This window comes from Anomaloglossus baeobatrachus, chromosome 9 (genome assembly GCF_048569485.1).
Source record: "Anomaloglossus baeobatrachus isolate aAnoBae1 chromosome 9, aAnoBae1.hap1, whole genome shotgun sequence".
Lineage (NCBI taxonomy): Eukaryota > Metazoa > Chordata > Amphibia > Anura > Aromobatidae > Anomaloglossus > Anomaloglossus baeobatrachus.
Genome location: NC_134361.1, coordinates 174,087,560 through 174,109,510, shown reverse-complemented (window position 1 = coordinate 174,109,510; position 21,951 = coordinate 174,087,560). Strand labels below are relative to the sequence as shown.

At 49.2% G+C, this 21,951-nt stretch overlaps 2 protein-coding genes across 2 annotated transcripts in view; one reads left to right on the top strand and one right to left on the bottom strand.

Moving 5' to 3' along the window:
* Positions 1-21,951, top strand: part of LOC142251354 (thymosin beta-15A homolog) — a 184,362-nt gene that overhangs the window by 128,444 nt on the left and 33,967 nt on the right. The gene's annotated exons all lie outside the window — the stretch shown is intronic.
* Positions 12,372-17,485, bottom strand: TIMM8A (translocase of inner mitochondrial membrane 8A). Its single transcript, XM_075322803.1, has 2 exons — positions 17,351-17,485; positions 12,372-12,788 (listed from the first exon to the last, which is right to left on the bottom strand). Exons 1-2 carry the CDS (start codon positions 17,453-17,455, stop codon positions 12,627-12,629), a joined length of 267 nt encoding a protein of 88 aa, XP_075178918.1. The 5' UTR covers positions 17,456-17,485; the 3' UTR covers positions 12,372-12,626.

Below are 21,951 nucleotides of genomic sequence, written 5' to 3'. Positions count from 1 at the left end.
AATAATGGAATCGATGTTTCCTTGCATATACTCATATATCTGTGTGTCCTCCTCTTTTTCCTTGTCCAGCTCTTTTGTTTTCACATGAGTATATGTCCTTGTCACTTTCCCATGTGTTGTGAGTTGTTTGTCACCTTTTGGACACCTTTGAGGGTGTTTTCTAGGTGTTTTTCTGTGTTTGTGATTGCCTGCCATTGTTTCCTATGCAGTTCGAGTTCGGTTCGTCGAACGTTCGACGAGCCGAACTCGAACGGGACCTCCGTTCGGCGAACCCACCTCGAGCCGAACCGGGACCGGTTCGCTCATCTCTAACAAAGATATCAGGGCTGTGGAGTCTGAGTCGGTATAAAATGCACCGACTCCTAAAATATATAATAAATTGGGGACAGTAGTGCAATGCAGAATGTGCTGAATATTTTTTCATAGGAATTTGGGAAAGTTATGAAATGTCCTATAAATGTCTGTTCTATGCCTGATCTAAGGCTACATTCACACACAGCGTTTTCTGAGGATACATTTTTCAGCTGCAAAAGAAGATCAGCTTTTTAAAAAAAACCGCATCACCTGAAAGATTTCTGAGCTCATAAATAATGCTTTCAATAGCAAAAGCAGATTAGAAAAATAACGAACAGTGCTTCAAACATAAGTAAAATTAAACTGATGAATGAGAGTAATGAACAACAGCTAGAAGAAAATTTAGCATTCAGTATGTGTGAAATGGAGCCACAGTGCGGTTCATGTAACTGAGGAACAAACAGATATTACAACAGAAGAACAGCAAATGATACTTTAGGATTAAATGATCTTGTTGAAGCTGCTTCAAAACACTTTCATATTCATCACATGCGCTGTGTTGTGCACACGCTGCAGCTGGCAATAAAGCCCCGTCACATTTAACGACTTACCAGCGATCCCGAAAACGATGTAACCTGATAAGGATCACTAGGAGGTCGCTGGTGAGATGTCACACAGTCAGATCTTACCAACGACGCAGTAACGATCAGTGACCTGTATAACGATCTCAGCGGGCGTTGGGACTGTGTTAGGAGGTTGTTGGTAGGTGTCAAATACAGCGATGCGTCCTGCCCAGCAGGACATCACCTTTGAAGAAAATGGTCCCAACCATTCAGCAACAACTAGCGATCTCACAGCAAGGGCCTGATCGCTGGTGTCACACATAACGAGATCGCTGCTGTGTCACAGAAATGGTGACGCAGCAACGATCTCATTAGCGATCTCGTTGTGTGTGACAGGGCCTTTAGAGAGAGTCTGCAAGAGGGACATGCTGGAAATCTGATTGAAAAAGTGAGGAAATTGGTTATTGCCGCCAGAACCCCATAAATTGATTCCATCTTGAAGAGACGTGCTGGGAAAGGGGCAATTGTCGATCAAGCCACTCGGTGGGGCAGCACTTATTTAATGATTGAGCAATTCCTTGAATGAAGGTCAATGGACACAGGTGGCTGAATTGAAGGAATTGCTTAATCCCCCATTTACCGTGACTAAAAAACTACAAGCTGAGGATTTAACTCCTGGCATTTTTATAAGGGAGTGGAAGAACATGCTATTTTGCCTGTCCCAAAGAGGAGGTTAAATCGCAGATGGCATTTCTGCTTCAATGAAACGGAGAGTGAGACAGCTATTGGAAAATAAAATTATTCTGGCAGCTGTTTATGTGGACCCAAGTCATCGTATACTGCTTGATTATCAACAGCTTACTAAAGGAAAAGAAGCTGTGACTGAGGTAGCAGTTAAAGTACACGAAAAGAGAGGAGGCGCACATGTGAAGGATTTCAGGAATAAGCTAGTAAGGAGGGTATTCAAACCGCTCACCTGGAGAGGTTGTGCAACCTTGCACAACCTCGGTTAGAGCGTTGGTTGTGGAGCTGGGCAGTACACCCAGACGCCACTATGGAGATCCTCTGCCAGAGTAAACTGTGTCCTATGGGGCGGCCATGTGACCGGTCACATGGAAGCCTTGTCACTGCCGATCCCAGAAGAGATTTCCAGCCTCAGGCTTAAAACAGCTCCTGCCGTGAGTCCCAATATGGGAATGTGGAATAGGCTGAATAATTGCACGGTCCTGGGGAGCGCTAAGGAGGAGACAGATGGTTACTTGCTTGAATTTCTTTATTCATACCACAAGTAACCATCTGTCTTCTCCTTAGAGCTCCCCAGGACCGTGCAATTATTCAGCCTGAGTTAGTAGTTAGGATAAGTGGCCTATAGGACTGCCAGGTGCAATAGGACTTGGGTCCTGACAGTGCTACTGCTGCCATATCTTCATCCTCATCAGATGAGGAGTTTAACTTTGACAAGTATTTTTGAATACAATATTCATGGAAAAGATGGGGGAAAGCATGTTGAAGCAGTAATAAGGTGCTAGTGCACATAAACTCCCCCATATTCAAAGATAGAAAATAATAATAGGATCAACTCCTGCAGACATACCAAAATATGTGAAAACACACAATGGAGTATGATAATCCAATAAATGTATTTGAGGTATATAAATAGCATACAAACATATCAGAGAAAGAACTCTGTAAAATAATACACAGTAGGAAAAAGAGACAATATCATGGAGGAAGTAAATCTCAACAAGGTGGGGACCAGGTGACTAGATTAGTATCTATTGCCTGTAATAGTTGGGGGTGGGGGCAACAAAATGCAGGTTGGGTGAAAAACACCCATTATCCTACTTCCCACAGACCTGATATCCTAGTAAAGAAGGGAATTTTGTTTACTTACCGTAAATTCCTTTTCTTCTAGCTCCTATTGGGAGACCCAGACAATTGGGTGTATAGCTTCTGCCTCCGGAGGCCACACAAAGTATTACACTTTAAAAAGTGTAACCCCTCCCCTCTGCCTATACACCCCCCCCGTGCATCACGGGCTCCTCAGTTTTGGTGCAAAAGCAGGAAGGAGGAAACTTATAAATTGGTCTAAGGTAAATTCAATCCGAAGGATGTTCGGAGAACTTAAAACCATGAACCAAAAGAACAATTCAACATGAACAACATGTGTACACAAAAGAACAACAGCCCGAAGGGAACAGGGGCGGGTGCTGGGTCTCCCAATAGGAGCTAGAAGAAAAGGAATTTACGGTAAGTAAACAAAATTCCCTTCTTCTTTGTCGCTCCATTGGGAGACCCAGACAATTGGGACGTCCAAAAGCAGTCCCTGGGTGGGTAAAAGAATACCCTGATAAAAAGAGCCAACAACGGCCCTCCTCTTACAGGTGGGCAACCGCCGCCTGAAGGACTAGCCTACCTAGACTGGCATCCGCCGAAGCATAGGTATGCACCTGATAGTGTTTCGTGAAAGTGAGCAGACTAGATCAGGTAGCTGCCTGACACACCTGCTGAGCCGTCGCCCGGTGCCGCAATGCCCAGGACGCACCCACGGCTCTGGTAGAATGGGCTTTCAGCCCTGAAGGAATCGGAAGCCCAGAAGAACGGTAGGCTTCAAAAATCGGTTCCTTGATCCACCGAGCCAAGGTTGACCTGGAAGCCTGCGACCCCTTACGCTGGCCAGCGACAAGGACAAAGAGCGCATCAGAACGGCGCATTGGGCCGTGCGAGACACGTAGATCCGGAGTGCTCTCACTAGATCTAACAAATGCAAATCCTTTTCACATTGGTGAATTGGATGAGGGCAAAAGGAAGGTAAGGAGATAATCCTGATTGAGATGAAAAGGGGACACCACTTTGGGGAGAAAGTCCGGCACCGGACGCAGAACCACCTTATCCTGGTGAAATACCAGGAAGGGGGCTTTGCATGACAACGCTGCAAGCTCTGACACTCTTCGGAGTGATGTGACTGCCACTAGAAATGCCACCTTCTGCGAAAGACGTGATAGAGAGACATCCCGCAGCGGCTAAAAAGGCGGTTTCTGAAGAGCCCGTAGAACCCTGTTGAGATCCCAGGGTTCCAGCGGACGCTTGTAAGGTGGAACTATGTGGCAAGCTCCCTGCAGGAACGTGCGGACCTGCGGAAGCCTGGCTAGACGCTTTTGAAAAAACACGGAAAGCGCCGAGACTTGTCCCTTGAGAGAGCCGAGAGACAAACCCTTGTCCATTCCGGATTGAAGGAAGGAAAGAAACGTGGGTAAGGCAAACGGCCAGGGGGTAAACCCCTTATCAGAGCACCAGGCTAAGAAGATCCTCCAAGCCCTGTGATAGATCTTGGCTGACGTTGGTTTCCTGGCCTGTCTCATAGTGGCAATGACCTCTTGAGATAACCCTGAGGACGCTAGGAGCCAGGACTCAATGGCCACACAGTCAGGTTGAGGGCCGCAGAATTCAGATGGAAAAATGGCCCTTGAGACAGCAAGTCTGGTCGGTCTGGGAGCGCCCACGGTTGACCCACCGTGAGGTGCCACAGGTCCGGGTACCACGACCTCCTCGGCCAGTCTGGAGCGACGAGGATGGCGCGGCAGCAGTCGGACCTGATCTTGCGCAACACTCTGGGCAGCATTGCCAGAGGAGGGAATACATAAGGCAGTCGAAACTGCGACCAATCCTGAACTAAGGCGTCCGCCGCCAGAGCTCTGTGATCCTGAGGCCGTGCCATGAATGCCGGGACTTTGTTGTTGTGCCGAGACGCCATGAGATCGACGTCCGGCGTTCCCCAGCGGCAACAGATCTCTTGAAACACGTCCGGGTGAAAAGACCATTCCCCTGCGTCCATGCCCTGGCGACTGAGAAAGTCTGCTTCCCAGTTTTCTACGCCTGGGATGTGAACCGCGGAGATGGTGGAGGCTGTGGCCTCCGCCCACAGCAGAATCCGCCGAACTTCTTGGAAGGCTTGACGACTGCGAGTGCCGCCCTGGTGTTTGATGTACGCGACCGCCGTGGCGTTGTCCGACTGTATGCGGATGTGCCTGCCCTCCAGCCACCGATGGAACGCTTTTAGGGCTAGATACACTGCCCTTATCTCCAGAACATTGATCTGAAGGGAGGACTCTGTCGGAGACCAGGTTCCCTGAGCCTTGTGGTGGAGAAAAACCGCTCCCCACCCTGACAGACTCGCGTCCGTCGTGACCACAGCGAACGCTGTTTGTCCAGCGGTAGCTTGACTATCGCTGAGAGAGTATGAAACTCCATCCCGAGGTAAGTCAGTGATTGGGTCGGAGTCAATTTTGACTTTGGGAAATTGATGATCCACCCGAACCTCTGGAGAGTCTCCAGAGCCACGGTCAGACTGTGTTGACATGCCACCCGGGAGGGTGCCTTGACTAGGAGATTGTCTAAGTAAGGGATCACCGAGTGGCCCTGAGAGTGTAGGACCGCCACCACGGATGCCATGACCTTGGTTCGCTCGGGGGGCGGAGATGTTCTGAAAAAACGAGTCGGAGGACGAGAGCTGAACTCTATCCTGTAACCGTGAGACAGAATGTCCCTCACCCATCGGTCTTGGACATGTGGCCACCAAGCGTCGCAAAAGCGGCAGAGCCTGCCACCGACCGAGGATGCGGTTTGGGGAGGCCGAAAGTCATGAGGAGGCCGCCTTGGAGACGGTGCCTCCGGCGGTCTTTGGAGGACGTGACTTAGACCGCCATGCAGAAGAGTTTCTCTGGCTCTTCTGTGGCCTGTTGGACGATGAGGATTGGGACCTGGCTGAGGGCCGAAAGGACCGAAACCTCGCTTGAATTTTTCGTTGCTGAGGTCTCTTTGGTTTGGGCTGGGGTAAGGACGAGTCCTTTCCCTTGGATTGCTTAATAATTTCATCCAATTGTTCGCCAAACAATCGGGCGCCAGAAAAAGGCAAACCGGTCAAGAACTTCTTGGAAGCAGAGTCTGCCTTCCATTCGCGTAGCCACATGGCCCTGCGGACTGCCACCGAATTGGCGGATGCTACCGCTGTACGGCTAGCCGAGTCCAGGACAGCATTCATGGCGTAGGATGAAAATACTGACGCCTGAGACGTCAAAGACGCTACTTGCGGAGCAGAGGTACGGGTGACCGCATTAATCTCAGACAGACAAGCTGAGATAGCCTGGAGTGCCCACACTGCTGCAAAGGCTGGGGCAAAGGACGCGCCTATGGCTTCATAGATGGATTTCATTAGGAGCTCTATCTGCCTGTCCGTGGCATCCTTGAGCGTTGAACCGTCAGCCACTGCTACTACGGATCTAGCCGCCAGTCTAGAGACTGGAGGATCCACCTTGGGACACTGAGCCCAACCCTTAACTACGTCAGAGGGGAAGGGGTAACGTGTGTCATTAAGGCGTTTAGTAAAGCGCTTGTCCGGGAAAGCCCTGTGCTTCTGGACAGCATCTCTGAAGTTCGAGTGATCGAAGAAAACACTCCGAGTACGTTTGGGAAACCTAAATTGGTGCTTCTCCTGCTGTGCTGACGACTCCTCTATAGGTAGAGTTGGGGGAGAAAGATCTAGCACCTGGTTGATGGACGCTATAAGGTCATTTACTATGGCGTCCCCTTCAGGTGTATCAAGATTGAGAGCAACGTCAGGGTCAGAGTCCTGGGCTGCGACCTCCGCCTCATCCTCTAGAGAGTCCTCAAGCTGAGACCCCGAACAGCGTGATGAAGTCGGGGAAGATTCTAAGCGAGCCCGCTTAGCCAGTCTGGGACTGCGGTCCGTGCCGGAGTCCTCCACGTAATAACTAGAGGCCACCCCAGGAGCACGCTTCGTCGCAGACCGAGAGGGGCCTGGGGGCGATCCCGTAGTGCCCGGGGCCTGTGTAAGGGCCGGTCTGGGCTGCAAAGCTTCTAGTATCTTAGCAGACCATTTGTCCTTAGACTGAGCCATGGATTGTGAAAGTGACTCAGAGAGTTTCTCAGCAAAAGCTGCAAACTCTGTCCCTGCCGCCTGGACAGGGGAAGCCGGTGGTTCTACCTGGGCCGAGGGTCCCACCAGTGCCCCAGGCTCCGGCTGAGCGAGTGCCACATGGCCCGAGCATTGCTCACAGTGAGGGTAGGTGGAACCTGCAGGTAGCATAGCCGCACAAGAGGTACAGGTTGCAAAATAACCCTGTGTCTTGGCACCCTTGCTCCTTGTGAACGACATGCTGTAGTCTCCCAGGAGAGTGATCACTGAGGGATATATAGCCACAAGCTAACAGTACAGCCGAACCGAGAAAATGTATACAAATATAATATATATATATATACAGTTCAGCACTCTAGGGGGCCCAGCACCGGTGGGAAGAAGCCACCTGGCTTACCAACCGCTCAAGCAGTGTGTGGCCACCAGATTCCCTGCCTCGGGTCTCCCAGAGGTGCTGCCAGAAGTCCTCCACCGGCAGAATGTGCTTAAAACATGGCTGTCGGCGTTCACAGGGGAGGAGGGAGCCGTGGGCGTAACTACAAAAGTGCGGGAATCTGGCCTCAGAGTGATTAGTGAGGGGGGCGGAGGACAGCTACGTGTGCTCCAGCCCTCACTGTCGGCGTCAGACCGACCGTCCCGCCCTTCCCCCTGACTGGCAGGCCCGGGGGCGGGAGTTTAAGGCACTAGGCCGCAAAAGCCGGGGACTAAAGTTAAAACCGCGGCCGGCAAGCAGGCGCGGTCGGCGCGGTAGTCCCGGTCTCATACCAACACCGCAGTCGCTGCAGCATCTGAGGCCAAGGTGCTCCATGCACCGTCCCCAAGGGGACACAGAGTACCTGTGCGGGAATCTGGTGCCCTAGAGTGATTAGTGAGGGGGGCGGAGGACAGCCAAGTGTGCTCCAGCCCTCACTGTCGGCGTCAGACCGACCGTCCCGCCCTTCCCCCTGACTGGCAGGCCCGGGGGCGGGAGTTTAAGGCACTAGGCCGCAAAAGCCGGGGACTAAAGTTAAAACCGCGGCCGGCAAGCAGGCGCGGTCGGCGCGGTAGTCCCGGTCTCATACCAACACCGCAGTCGCTGCAGCTTCTGAGGTCAAGGTGCTCCATGCACCGTCCCCAAGGGGACACAGAGTACCTGTAGATGCAGGGCCCTGTCCCTGATGATACTCAGTCTCCTGTCCGTCAGAATCCCACAGGGGCTGCGGAGGGAGCCCGGTCCCAGTGCCTGGATGACCGGATAGGATCCCACTTCTCCCAGAGCCCCTAAGGGATGGGGAAGGAAAACGGCATGTGGCTCCGGCCTGTGTACCCGCAATGGGTACCTCAACCTTAACAACACCGCCGACTTAGTGGGGTGAGAAGGGAGCATGCCGGGAGCCCTGTTAGGGCCCTCTTTTCTTCCATCCGATATAATTAGCAGCTGCTGCTGACTAAAATGGGAGCATGAGTGCATGTGTGCCTCCTTCAACACAAAGCATAAAACTGAGGAGCCCGTGATGTACGGGGGGGGGGTATAGGCAGAGGGGAGGGGTTACACTTTTTAAAGTGTAATACTTTGTGTGGCCTCCGGAGGCAGAAGCTATACACCCAATTGTCTGGGTCTCCCAATGGAGCGACAAAGAAATCCTGTTTATAATTATAGGGTTACATTCATTGTGACCCCCAACAACCCGTGATCCATGCAATATAATATCATAGTAAACACATTACATACCCTTTAAGTAGATAAACAGGATTCAATAGTCCCCGATCCAGGCCCGACGCACGTTTCGTGATCCTTTTTCAAGGGCCACCACACAAATAAATAAAACCTCAAAATAAATGTATTGGATTATCATACTCCATTGTGTGTTTTCACATATTTGGTTTGACAAATATTTGTATATGTTGCCCATGTGGTTACGGCTTTGCCTCCAACCCAAGTTACTGTAGAGAGGTTGCTCTCTAGCCTTAAAATTATTAGGTCAGATTTGAGGTCATCTGTGAAGGAGGATCTGATGGAGGCAATTCTATTTCTTACAACAAATTCATAGACTGCAGAAATGTTATTTAGTATGTTTTTGTTGAAAACTGGTTTTTTTGCCACTTACATAGTTTATTACATAGTGTTACATATATATACACATACAGTGGAACCTTCGTTAAAGGGAACCGGTCACCACTTTTTTGGCGTATAACCTGCAGCCACCACAACCAGGCTCTTATATATAGCATTCTAACATGCTGTATATAAGAGCCCAGGCCACTGTGGGAACATAAACACTTTTTAATACTTACCTAACGGTCGCTGCGGTAGAGTTGGTCCATATGGGTGTCTGCGTTCTCCAGTGTCGGCGCTTCCTCTTTCGGCCATCTTCGTCCTCTTTCTGAAGCCTGTGTGCATGACGCGTCTACGTCATACACACTCGCCGGTCCCACACAGGCGCACTACAATACTTTGATCTGCTCTGCTCAGGGCAGATCAGAGTGTGTCTGCTCAGGACCTGAATGCCAGCGAGTGTGGATGACGGACACGTCCTGCACCGCGGCTAGAGAAGAAGGAGGATGAAGATGGCCGAAAGAGGCGGTGCCGGCACCAGAAAACGGAGACGCCCATATGACCCACCGCATGACCGTTAGGTAAGTATTATAAAGTGTTTTTATGTTATACCCCCGGCCTGGGCTCTTATATACAGCAATCTAACATACTGTATATAAGAGCTCGGTGGTGGTGGCCGCAGCTTATACGCTAAAAAAGTGGTGACAGGTTCCCTTTAAAGAAAACAATCCGTTCTGGGAGTGTGCTTGTTAACCAAGTTACTCGTTCAGCAAAGCAAGATTTCCCATAGGATATCATTGTAATGCAGACAATTCGTTCCACAACTTGTTAAATGTCCCATCCTGGTCCCCTATTGTGCCATTACACACATGCACAAACACACATATTATGCTCACCTTACTTTCCGTTCCATCGCCGGCCTCCTGGATCTTGCTGTTTGCCGTTACAGGATTTGTATCGGGTAACCATCGCGACGAGAGAGGAACTTCCACTGCCAGAGCGCTGACGTCAAAGGCAGGAGCTGCTTTCCTCTGATTGGTCAGTGCGCTGCCTTTGAGTAGCAGCTGACAGCGGACGGTCCTCTCTCGTCACGATGATTACCCGATACACATCCTGTAGTGGCAAACTACAAGAACCGTGAGACCGGCGATGGAACGGAAGGTAAGGTGAGCATAATATGTGTGTGTTTGTGCATGATTGTATGGACTGAAAGAGCGGGTTAGAGTGCGGTGGATGTACAGAACCGGAAGTGTGTGCGGTGAGTATTTGCTCGTACAGCAAAGCTTTCTCGTAAACTGAGTTACAAATTTACAGCAAGCTTTGATCGTTAAGCGAAATACTTGCTAACTGGGTTACTCGTTAAGCGAGGTTCATGTTCGTGTGTGTGTGTGTGTATTACATATTTACAATTTATTACAGTTTGTGTTATAAAGTTGTATTCCAATAAATATATTTTATGTTCTATCTAAATATCTTGATTATTGCATCATAAAAATGATTAAATACATTTTTCACTTAAATAGGAGCAATATATGTGTGAGTCTGAGTCGCAGGTTTGGCTTACCCACTCCACAGCCCTGGAAGATATATTTCATTAATCCAGACCCAAGGTATGAATAATCGTGATTTACATCCTTATATTGGCAAATCCATTTTGGCATTCAAAAGGCACAATTTTCCTATGAAATCTTTGCAGTTGGTGAAATACAAGATCCTCTTGCGCTGGCTGCGATCCCTGCCACCGTCTCCCAGATCATTGGTCCAATCACACATTGATTAACATTGGACTATGTGGTGTGTTCTACAAGGACCCAAAATACAAGGTAAACATCCAGAGCTCGGGGTGAAGCTGCCAGTTCTGTAACACATTTTATTACCAATGTCTGTGGGTGATTGGGGATGACTTTGTGCAAGAATGTAACAAAAATGAAGAGACATTTGATGAGCAGCCATTCATACATATTTACTGTAGCGATGCTTTGAAGGGTTAAAGAGGGCATCTACTACTCGGGCAGCCCCTTGTCAATCGCTGTACTCCTCTCTGGCACTGATCTCGCTTCCCCTTGTTAAACCATGTGAACCCTGCAGCCAATCAGTGACTACTTCAATCTCACTACCCTTACACAACATATCCGGAGAAGGGTATGTGCAGATGTAGCAGATTTGTGCGCAAGTTTTCTGCACACAAACCACATATTTTAGCAGGAAAAAAAAATGCACATTTTTTTAATCACATTTGCATGCTTTTTTTTTTTTCGTTATGGCGATTTCGGGAGTTCATGCGCTTTACCCCCAAGATCACCGTTGGATCTCCAGCTGATGTTACAGGCGAGACCCGACTCTCACTGCCCACGCGATCAAAGCATTCGGAAGCAGGGAGAAGACTCATAGGGACCCGAGTGCTGTTATGGCAACCTTGAGTTGTTACCATGATGACCCTGAGTTACTGATCTACATTTCACCTCACAGACCATGCCGTATGTATGGTGTGTAAGAGCAGCACTGACAGATCTAATCACAAAAAATCTGCAAGGAAAAAAAAGAAGCAACATGTGAACAGCAATTCAGGATTCTCAGACTTTGCTGGCATATGTTTTTCCATGCAGTATTGATTAAAAACTGCAACATGTACACATGGCTTAAAGGGAAAATGTCAGGTCAAAAAAGCATTAACCTACAAGCAGGAGCCTGTGTGAGCTATTAACCCCTTCCTACCCATCCCTTTCTTGTAATATGAAAGTAATAAAAAACGTTTTATTAATTACATATTGTCTATGTAAATAGCACAGGTCTCTAGCCCCATGGGTGTTGCATCGCCCTATGGGCGTTTGCATGCTTTACATGGTATCACGCCCCTGTGGGAGTGATACCATGGATTTACATGAGCGACGTCACGTCTGCTCCTTCATAATCTCGCATGCTTACCATTCTCGCCGTCGCCTCATCCTGGTGTTAACATGCTGGCTTCCGACGCGCGCTGCGCATGACAGTGACCGCAGGAGTCTTCCGAGCATGCGCAGTGCACATCAGAAGCCGACATGTAAACACCAGGATGAGGCGGTGAGAATGGTAAGCATGCACGCGAGATTCTGGAGGAGCAGACGTCATGTCGCTTATGTAAATCCATGGTATCACTCCAACAGGGGTGTGATACCATGGAAAGCATGTAGACGCCCACAGGGCGATGTGACACCCATGAGGCTAGAGCCCCTGTCATTTACATAGGGAATATGTAAGTAATAAAACATTTTATTACTTTCTTATTACACATTACAAGGAAGAGGTTAATAGCTCACACAGGCTCCTGCTTGTAGGTTATAATGCTTTTTTGACCTGACAGGTTCCCTTTAAGTCAGAGAGCAGCGGACACATCCTTGAGATAGAGGGTAGCAGGATTGAAGCAGTCACTGATTGGCTGCAGGGTTCACATGGCTTGACATGGTCACAAAAGATCAGACGTCCGCACGGGAGGAGAGTACAGCAATTGAGAAGGCGTTGTAAGAGTAGTGGACAACCCATTTATAAAAGAAAATACAAAGAAGAACATTCACAATTCTCTTTAATGCACTGTCAGAAAGGAGTAAGGGTAAGGTTCTCCGTCCTCATCTCCTCCATTCGGCACTGCTGACGATCTTTGGCACATCTGGAGCCTAAGAATTCCATCGGACGTGTCGGATTATCTTTTCCAGGCAACATAAGTGGTCCATACACAGAAGCGACTCCGGTCATGTGAGAATGGAGCAAACGACTAGCTAAGGGCACTCCTGAATGGCAGACACGGCTAACAGGACCTCAGTCCTCAGTCTGTAAGGCTTTCGGAAAAGGATCCCCTAGATTTTTGAGTCTGTTCTAATCGGTTTAGGATAAATTGGCTTGTGTCTATAAATCTCTCCACACAGTTCACAAAACAGCCCTCGCATCGAGCGTCCAGCTTCGGGCCTGGTTTCTCCATACATTTGTCCTGGAAAATAGAAGCCACAAAGTCATTAGCCATGCTTTACAATTCCAACACACAAAAAAAATTGGTAATATTTGACATCACGAAAACCATTCTTCGTTTTGATTTCAAAGCCCCCGTCACGGGGTCTGTTCATGCCCCTGTAAGGGTATGTGCGCACGTTGCTTTTTACCTGCTTTTTTGCTGCTTTTTCTTCTGCGCTGTTTAATGCCAAAATGGATGTGTTCTTCTATTCAAGCAAAGTCTATGGGAATTTGGGTTTCTTGTTCACACTATGTTGTTCAAAATGCTGCCTTTTTGAGGCAGAACTTTGGTCAAAAACTCAGCTTTTCAAAGAAGCAACATGTCAATTGTTTTTGCCATTTGGGTTTTGCACTGCAAAGCTGAGTTTTTGACCAAAGTTCTGCCACAAAAAGGCAGCATTTTGAACAACATAGTGTGAACAAGAAACCCAAATTCCCATAGACTTTGCTTGAATAGAAGAACACATCCATTTTGGCATTAAACAGCGCAGAAGAAAAAGCAGCAAAAAAGCAGGTAAAAAGCAGGTAAAAAGCAACGTGCGCACATACCCTAAATTTCCCTATTAGGTTTATTCTGAAATCCCATTTGCATCATCAGCATTATAAGCCCACATATGTACAGTATATGATGTCGGGAAAGAGTCAACCAAACACTGACAAACTCAGATTCTGCAGTCCTGCATATGGAAGGAGCTCAGAAGCCGGCGTCACCAGTATATTACAGCTGGCACCCAGCAGCAAAGGTGGAGATCAGAGCGAGCTCCGATCTTGGCCATTTGTCCCCTCACCGCAGCAACTAAGTGGTTGACAAAAGGGAGGAGGTTCCCTCCGTACCCCACCTCTGCCACCGTGACATGACTAGGACGTACGGGTAAGGAGCCCAATAATGGCCGCTGGGTCCACCATGCATCCATGTCCATTAGCCTTCACCAGAACCCGTAAGTCCGATACAGACACAAGGAATTGCAATAAAACATCTCAACAGATTATAAGAGCAATTTTTGCATCCTGAGCTGACATTATTATCTAACCCAAAATGGTATCATTTGTTTTGATCGCCTCTTATTGCATTTTATATTAATGTTGCGGTGACCAAAAAACTATAGTTCTGGCCATTTAAGATTTTTTTTTATTCTTTACGCTGCACCAATCAGATTATTTTATATTTTGATGAATCGGACATTACTGAACTCAGTGATACCAAACGAGGATTTATTTTTATTGATTTATTTTCAATGGGGCAAAAGGGGGGGTGATTTCATCTTGTGGGTTTTTTTTATTTCACTTTTTATTGTATTGACAAGTACCCTGAGGGGACTGATGGGTACTTTGCATACTACGACATCGCAGGTGTGATGTCGGTGGGGTCATGTCGAAAGTGACGCACTTCCTGCATCGCTCTCGACATCGTAGTGTGTAAATCCTAGATGATACGATTAACGAGCACAAAAGTGTCGTAATCGTATCATCGGTGCAGCATCTGCGAAAACCATAATTACGCTGACGCGATGGTCTGATGTTGTTCCTCGCTCCTGCGGCAGCACACATCGCTGTGTGTGAAGCCACAGGAGCGAGGAACATCTCCTACCGGCGTCCCGGCTGCAATGCGGAAGGAAGGAGGTGGGCGGGATGTTCACATCCTGCTCATCTCCGCCCCTCCGCTCCTATTGGCCGCCTGCCGTGTCACATCGCAGTGACGCCGCATGAACCCTCCCGCGGTTCGCCGGCCAGAGCGACGTCGCACGACAGGTGAGTGCATGTGAAGCAGCCGTAGCGATAATATTCGCTACGGCAGCTATCACAATGATATTGCAGCTGCGACTGGGGCGGGGTCTATCGCGCACGGCATCGCAGCATCGGCTTGCGATGTCATAGTGTGCAAAGTACCCCTTAAGGCCCGTTTCACACGTCAGTGAAAAACACTGACGTTTTTCACTGGCGTGTAAAACACGCACATGTCCCTCCGTGTGCCGTGAATCACGGCACACGTGGGTTGTCTAAGTGCAATCCGGGCTCCGTTCTCCATGGCCCGTGATTGCACTTAGAGATTAACTCACCTGTGCGCGCTCCCGCTCTCCAGGGTGCTGAACGCTCCGGCGGTGCAGCATCCGGCCGGCGCTGACCCCCGCAGCAGCTGCTTCCGGGTCGGCTGTGTCGTTAATCATGAATATGCGCGACAGTAATGAGCCGGCTTAGAAGCAGCAAGCTGCACGGGCTGCAGAGGACATCGCTGGAGCCTGGTGAGTAAAAATGATTTTCATTTTAAAAGCACGTTTTTTTCTGCCACGTGTTTCACGGATCACACCATTGCGTGGTCCGTGGGACATCAGTGATGCCAGAAAAAAATGGACATGTCTCCGTGCGGCAATCACGGACACGCGGGTACGCCGCACGGAAACACGTGCAGTGAAAAATCACTGATGTGTGAGCAGACCCATTCATTATAATGGGTCTGCGTATGTCAGTGATTCTGGTATGTAGAAAAAAAAGCACAAACGTCCCAGAATCACTGACGTGTGAAAGGGGCCTAAAGCTGTGCTCATCCGATTGCTTGTGCTGTACAGAGCAATGCATCAGCCTTGGCCTGTACAGTGGAAATAACGATTGCCTATGAATGTCGCTCACATGAGGTCTGTAATGACAGGCATAGGGGTCATCAGCTGATCCCCGGCTGTCACGACAACCCATCACGTGACAGGGCCGCCGTTGGGGACGGGGAATGACGCGCTCCCCGACAATGTCATCACCAGCATCATTTAAGTACCCGCCCATAATCTCACGCCTGCACATTAAGATCACCGGCACTCGCTATTTGAACATTGCTCAGTCCCGCGATACTCGATAGTGCCACTGGGCATGCGCGAGACTTCAGAAGCACAGAGTAACATGAGGGCGGCGGCCTCATGTATGTCAATCAACACTGAGACAGCGAACAGCAGCAGGAGGGGGAATAACGGACGCAATACAGCCCGCCCCTGTGGCCAGCAAAGCTCATTAGCATACCAATAGGTAAGATTTTATAAAGTGTTTATTTAGGTCTGAAAGGGGGGCCAGTAGCAAGAGGAACCTTTCTAGAACGCAGCCCAGGAGCTGCAGAAGGGGATTCTTTTGGTTTCATAGCGAAAATTCTAGTGTCAGGTTCCTTTTAAAGGGAACCAGTCACCAATTTTGGGGCCTATAAGCTGCGGCCACCACCAGTGAGCGCTTGTATACAGCATTCTATAATACTGTATATAAGAGCCCAGGCCGCTGTGTAGAATGTAAGAATAAAAAAAAATAAAAAAAATCACTTTATAATACTCACCTATTGGTCGGTGCGGTGCAGACTGGTCGGATAGGAGTCTCCATTCTCCGGTGCCAGCCCCTCCTCTTTCGGCCATCTTTGTCCTCCTTCTCAAACCTGGGTGCATGACGCGTCCTACGTCATCCGAACTTGCCGGCATTGAGGTCCTGCGGAGGCGCACTGTGATCCACCCTGTGCTCGGCAGATCAAAAGTATTGTAGTGCGCATGTGCAGGACCTCAATGCTGGCTTGTGTGGATGACGTAGGAAACGTCATGCACACAGGCTTCAGAAGGAGGACAAAGATGGCCGAAAGAGGAGGCGCTGGTACCGGAGAATAGAGATGCCCATCTGACCAGTCTGCACTGCAGCGACTGGTTTAGGTGAGTATTATAAAGTGATTTTTATGTTCTACAAAGGGATCTGGGCTCTTATATACAGCATGTTAGAATGCTGTATATAAGAGCCCACTGGTGGTGGCCGCAGCCTATAGTCACCAAATCTGGTGACATGTTCCCTTTAAGTCCCAAATGCCCCCTTTGAACACAGGGTAGGTGATATCTTGCTGATCGGGGGTGGGGGTGTGTGACCGGTGGGCACCGATAAGTAGATATAAATATTTCCTGCCCACCGAAGAGGAATTTTAATACACGTAACAAAATGGAGCATCATGTCCAACGCCCGCCTGTAGGGTCACTCATTCTTTAGGAGACTGCAAAGAAAAGCCAAGAGCAGCGTTCCCCAGCCCCGCAGGGATGAATGGAGCAGAGGCCGAGCGTTACTGGATACGTTCCCTGTTCAGTGAGAGTCCCAACAGTCACTGACCAACAAGTCATCACTGCAGAACCCCTTTAAAGGGGAGCCGTCACCCGGTGTGAAATGGAGGGTTCCTGCCCTAATTTACTCTGTCCTCCAGAGGTAGTTTTAGTCCTGAGTGACGCTGGTGTTATATAGTGTTATATACTGACACTGTATATAAAGTAATGATCTATAAAGCACCGGAGTACAGAGATGGCAGTGACTCCTGGCTGCCATGACAACGCATTACAAGGGCTGTGTGCCCCCCTCCCTCCTCCTGACATCCCATCGCGCTGTTCCAGGGCTTTTTTCATAGGTTACCATCAGCATTTAAGTAGTTAAATAGAAGTGTCTGCAGCCTGGTGTGAACACTGCACCTGTATGAGAGGCGACATGTGCACTATCCGGCCGCACAAGCGCCGCCGCCCGTGCCCTCCTCACAGCCTCAGTGGCGCTACATACCCAGCACAGCTCGGTCAGCTGGTGCACCAGCCCCTGGAACCGCTGCTTCTGAGTCTCCGCCTCGATAAAACTCTGCAGCTCCGGGTCCGCAGCCGCAGCCGCCATATTTGCAGAGCACACGGTGACCTTCAGGATACCCCGGAAGCGGAAGTGTGCGCCGTACTGCCGCGGCGGCCATCTTGGTGCTCCCTGCTGTGCTGCTGCCCCCTTGTGGCTGAACTCCTGCACATTATACCACCTATTTCCTTCCATTTATATGGAACATGTCAGGCAGCCTATATAGCAATCCCATTTACATAAGTGTTTATCTTTATTCCCAAATGATAAAGTAATCCCCTACCACAGGATAGCCAGAGGATGGGGGATTACTGACTGGGGGTCTGACCGATGGGACAACCAACCATCTCAAGATCTGGGCTCTGGGGGTGTGCGACCTCAACTAAGACCCTGCCGAGTCCAGCGTTCGGCTATTTCCGGTAGACCCCATACAATGAATGGAGCAGAGGCCGAGCGTGCAGAGGCCGAGCGTGCAGAGGCCGAGCGTGCAGAGGCCGAGCGTGCAGAGGCCGAGCGTGCAGAGGCCGAGCGTGCAGAGGCCGAGCGGCGTGCATGTGCACCCACTGCTCCATTCATTATGGGTCTGATCTTGGGAGCCATAGAGATCTCAGCAGTTTAATGACTGACAACATGTGATAGGGAATAACTTGATTTTTGGGGGAAATCACCCATCATAACTCTTCACATATTCATGAATAAACTGCAAACTAGTGGGAAAGATGTATGAGCACAGCGGCAATGGTGACGGTGCATGGTCTGATAATGGCTGACATGCTATAATACAATCAAGTGTAGCTTTCTAGGTATGTACTAGCCTCAGTTATCTCAATTATGTAACAATATAATTTCAGACTTCAGTTACCCACTTTTGGGGACCTGAGAGACTGTGGATTGTTTTGGTTTTTTTTTTATAGTTTTCCCTAGCCCATTCCCCTTTGATTGTGTCCAGTGATGGCAAGACAAGAAGACTTCCATAGGTTTCCCCCTTTTTCTCGGTGCCTCCTTGACTTTGAAAAATGCATAGCAAGTCTACGTTTTCTTTATATATATATATATATGTACCGCCCCGCGGCCTCGGCTGCGGCCGCTGAGCCGCTCGGATCCGTGCTCGCGTTCTACGTGTGGTGGCTCGAGCCTCTCACGGACTCGGGGGTCACGTCGCTCTGCAAGGGGGGTTGGTTGGTTAGTGCTACGCGCGGTGGATGCGGGTGTTTGGGTTTTGGAATTATAGTTCGTGACGCCACCCACGGGTTGTGGTGATTGTGGACACCACCGCTGCGGTGAAGGTACGGGGACTCCCGGAAGCGGTGTAGTGGCGCAGCTAGGTTGACCCCTCCGTGGGTAGGGGATGTTGGTCCCGGGACCCGGTTGGCGAGGGTCGGGGTGCAGGGGCAGTATTGCGGTGCAGTGCGGTGCAGTCCAGACCGCAATCAGTTGATTTGACTATGGTGGTGGCTTATAGCCTAGTTTGGGGTCTGAGTACCCTAATTGGTGCTCCGGTATCCAGTTGGCTCCCCAGTTCGGTTCCGGCGGGCCACTACCCTGTCCCGGTCCCTTACGGTTCCACCGGTCGTATTCCCGGTCTCCTGCAGGCAGCCACTACCGTCTGCCTGCCTGACTGATCAGGGGTCCTAGGCTCCAACCCAGGCCCCTCACAGAACTGCACTGCTCTCACTCCTCTCTCTCCAAACTCAAAACTCTGCTTGTGTATCCTGCCTCAGGCCAGCAGACTCCTCGGGGGGCGTGTCTATCCGCCTGACTTCGCCCACCTTGTGTGCCTGTCTGACTCTGAGGGAGGCAATCAGGTCTTTGGTTGACTGATGGTACCTTACTGGGGTGGGGGTGTATTGTAGTGACCTGTGACCCCTGGGGTGTCCAGGGCGTCACACACACACACACACACATATATATATATATATATATATATATATATATATATATATATATATATATACAGTACAGACCAAAAGTTTGGACACACCTCATTCAAAGGGTTTTCTTTATTTTCATGACTCTGAAAATTGTAGATTCACATTGAAGGCATCAAAACTATGATTTATAAGGCAAGAAATCCCACTTATTAAACCTGACAGGGCACACCTGTGAAGTGAGAACCATTTCCGGTGACTACCTCTGGAAGCTCATCAAGAGAATGCCAAGAGTGTGCAAAGCAGTAATCAAAGCAAAAGGTGGCTACTTTGAAGAACCTAGAATATAAGACATATTTTCAGTTGTTTCACACTTTTTTGTTAAGTATTTCATTCCACATGTTTTAATTCATAGTTTTGATGCCTTCAATGTGAATCTACAATTTTCAGAGTCATGAAAATAAAGAAAACTCTTTGAATGAGAAGTTGTGTCCAAACGTTTGGTCTGTACTGTATATACTAGCTGTAGTACCTGGCGTTTCCCGGGATAGTAACTGTCTCTCGCCCACTCTACCTCTGTCCCAGCCTCTGTCTGTCTCCCTCTCGTCTCTCTCTATCTCTTTCCCTGTCTGTCTCTCTATCTCTTTCCCTGTCTGTCTCTTTCCCTGTCTGTGTAGCGCCCCACGGGGCAGCTGAGTTTAAACTACTTGTTGCCGGGCCGTCGACTGTAGTGGTTACGGGCAGCCTAGCCCGGCTCTGTTGCCCCGAGGTGTACAGAAGATGGCAGGGGAGAGATGAGGGGGGGAAGTAGTGAGGTGAATGTTTGTCATGACGCCATCTGTGGTTATGCGAGCAGAGAATGGGCTGCCGCTGCTATCGCTTTCCTCCGGGGTGGATGGTGGTAGCAGCCAGAGATGGTATCGCTCTTCACAGGTAGAGCAGACCCCGGGTAGGATGATGAGGGGAGGAGTAATAGCGGCACTACGGGTAATAAAGATTCAGAGTCTATAGCAGCGGTTCCAGGTTGTTTTACTCACTTTTGTATGATGCCACTCACCCAGATAGTACCGGTCACTTGCTATGATGGGTTCTGTCAAACCCGAATCCATTTAGAGATCAATCCGGTTTGGTGTTCGGTGGGTTTCTTCTTGTAACACCTGTCTGTGGATCCCCTGGCTTGAAGCTACGAGGGGACCCTGGGTTTCATGAGATTACTCTTATCACTACCTGCAGGTGCCTCGGTTCCGATGTGGGGTCCAACTTGAAGCAAGGTCCTGGATCCTATATGGCACTGTGCTGTCGGGCGCTGTGTGGTCAGGGAAGGTTGAAACTTTCCCCGACCAGGCAGATTCTGAAAAACCAACGTGAAGTATTATCTTCCCTAGGGTCCTGCCGCCCTGTGTGGCGTCGGTTCCGTGTGGAGCAGAGATCCCTCTCCCCGCGGCAACCGTTGTGAACTTCTGCTTTTTGCAACCGGAGCACCTGTGAGGCACATCTCCGCTGCTCTCCTGCTGGAGACCTCCCTATCTTCTATGTTGGCTCCTGACTCTCCTTGCTGGCTGCACCTCCCCCCTCACAGGTTCTAAGATAGTGGGACTGGAGGCCCTGTTGAGGACATCCTGTAAATGCCACTCTGTGGGTGACCCCTTTATTAACCTATTCTAGCCCAGTCCCCAGTGGGAACAGGGCAACCTGGTGTGTATTTGAGTGTGTAATGTGGTGAAACCGGGACTGACCTCCTCAGGAATTGGGTTTAGCATTAAACCCAATGTTGGGTGCAATACTCTGTGGCGACTGAAGCCTCAGGGGTGCCACACTCCCCCACAGCAAATGACGACACTCCCGGGCCGCAGCAATTCAAAGCTTGGTACACCGTATTTTGTATATGCATTAAACAAACAACATTCTTCCCTTTATGGGAGGCACCAACATTGAACGTTACAAACATGTGAACTCTACACCGGTAGCAATATCAAAAGCAGTATCAAAATATTTGAAAGGTATAAGCCTTATGCAAACATTTCAAATAGCAAAAATATCAAAACAGTATCAAACATTTTCAAGCATTGGTTATAGCAGCATGCATTGTCATAAACCATTGTCATTTTTTTGTTTATTTTTTTTTTTTTAAACTAGTGCAAACTTCAGGCATTTAAAACATTCCTGTCACCATATAAAACAATTTCAAGTAAACACAATAAAGAGTGGCGGCCTCTGAAGTCCTTTTGTGCCACTGGTCAGTGCACCGCTCCCGGTCAGCAAACTTTCTTTGTCAATTGCAAAACCTTCAAATATAAATAGGCAAGTGCAAATATGCAAGTCACCCTAATTCTAGTAGTAGGGTGCACAACAGGTACAACTATATACAAAGAGTTCCGACCACTGTCAGTCCTGTGGCCCAGTTGTCTATTTAAACGCAAGAATCAACCGAAGGAAAAATCAACCGAATATATATACAGAAGGAAAAATCAACTGTTTAGGTGATCAGTTACTGGGAACATTCCTTACCGGACTGTGGCAGGAGGTCCGCTCCCGGGTTTGGGTGCAGCAGTCTCTGGTACCCGATTGCGGTGCAGTTTTGGAAGAAGCAGGGACTGGCACTGGATGTTCCGCTGCTGGGGAGACCGGCTGCCTCCTCCTGTGAACACAGTTCCACGTCCAGGGCGTACCAGCCCT

Bases quoted from the DNA above. Each gene is read 5' to 3' on its own strand.
- TIMM8A (XM_075322803.1), bottom strand. From the start codon at position 17,455: ATGGCGGCTGCGGCTGCGGACCCGGAGCTGCAGAGTTTTATCGAGGCG. The intron at 12,789-17,350 runs GTATGTAGCGCC...TCTATTTTCCAG, and splicing joins AGCTGACCGAGCTGTGCTGG to GACAAATGTATGGAGAAACC.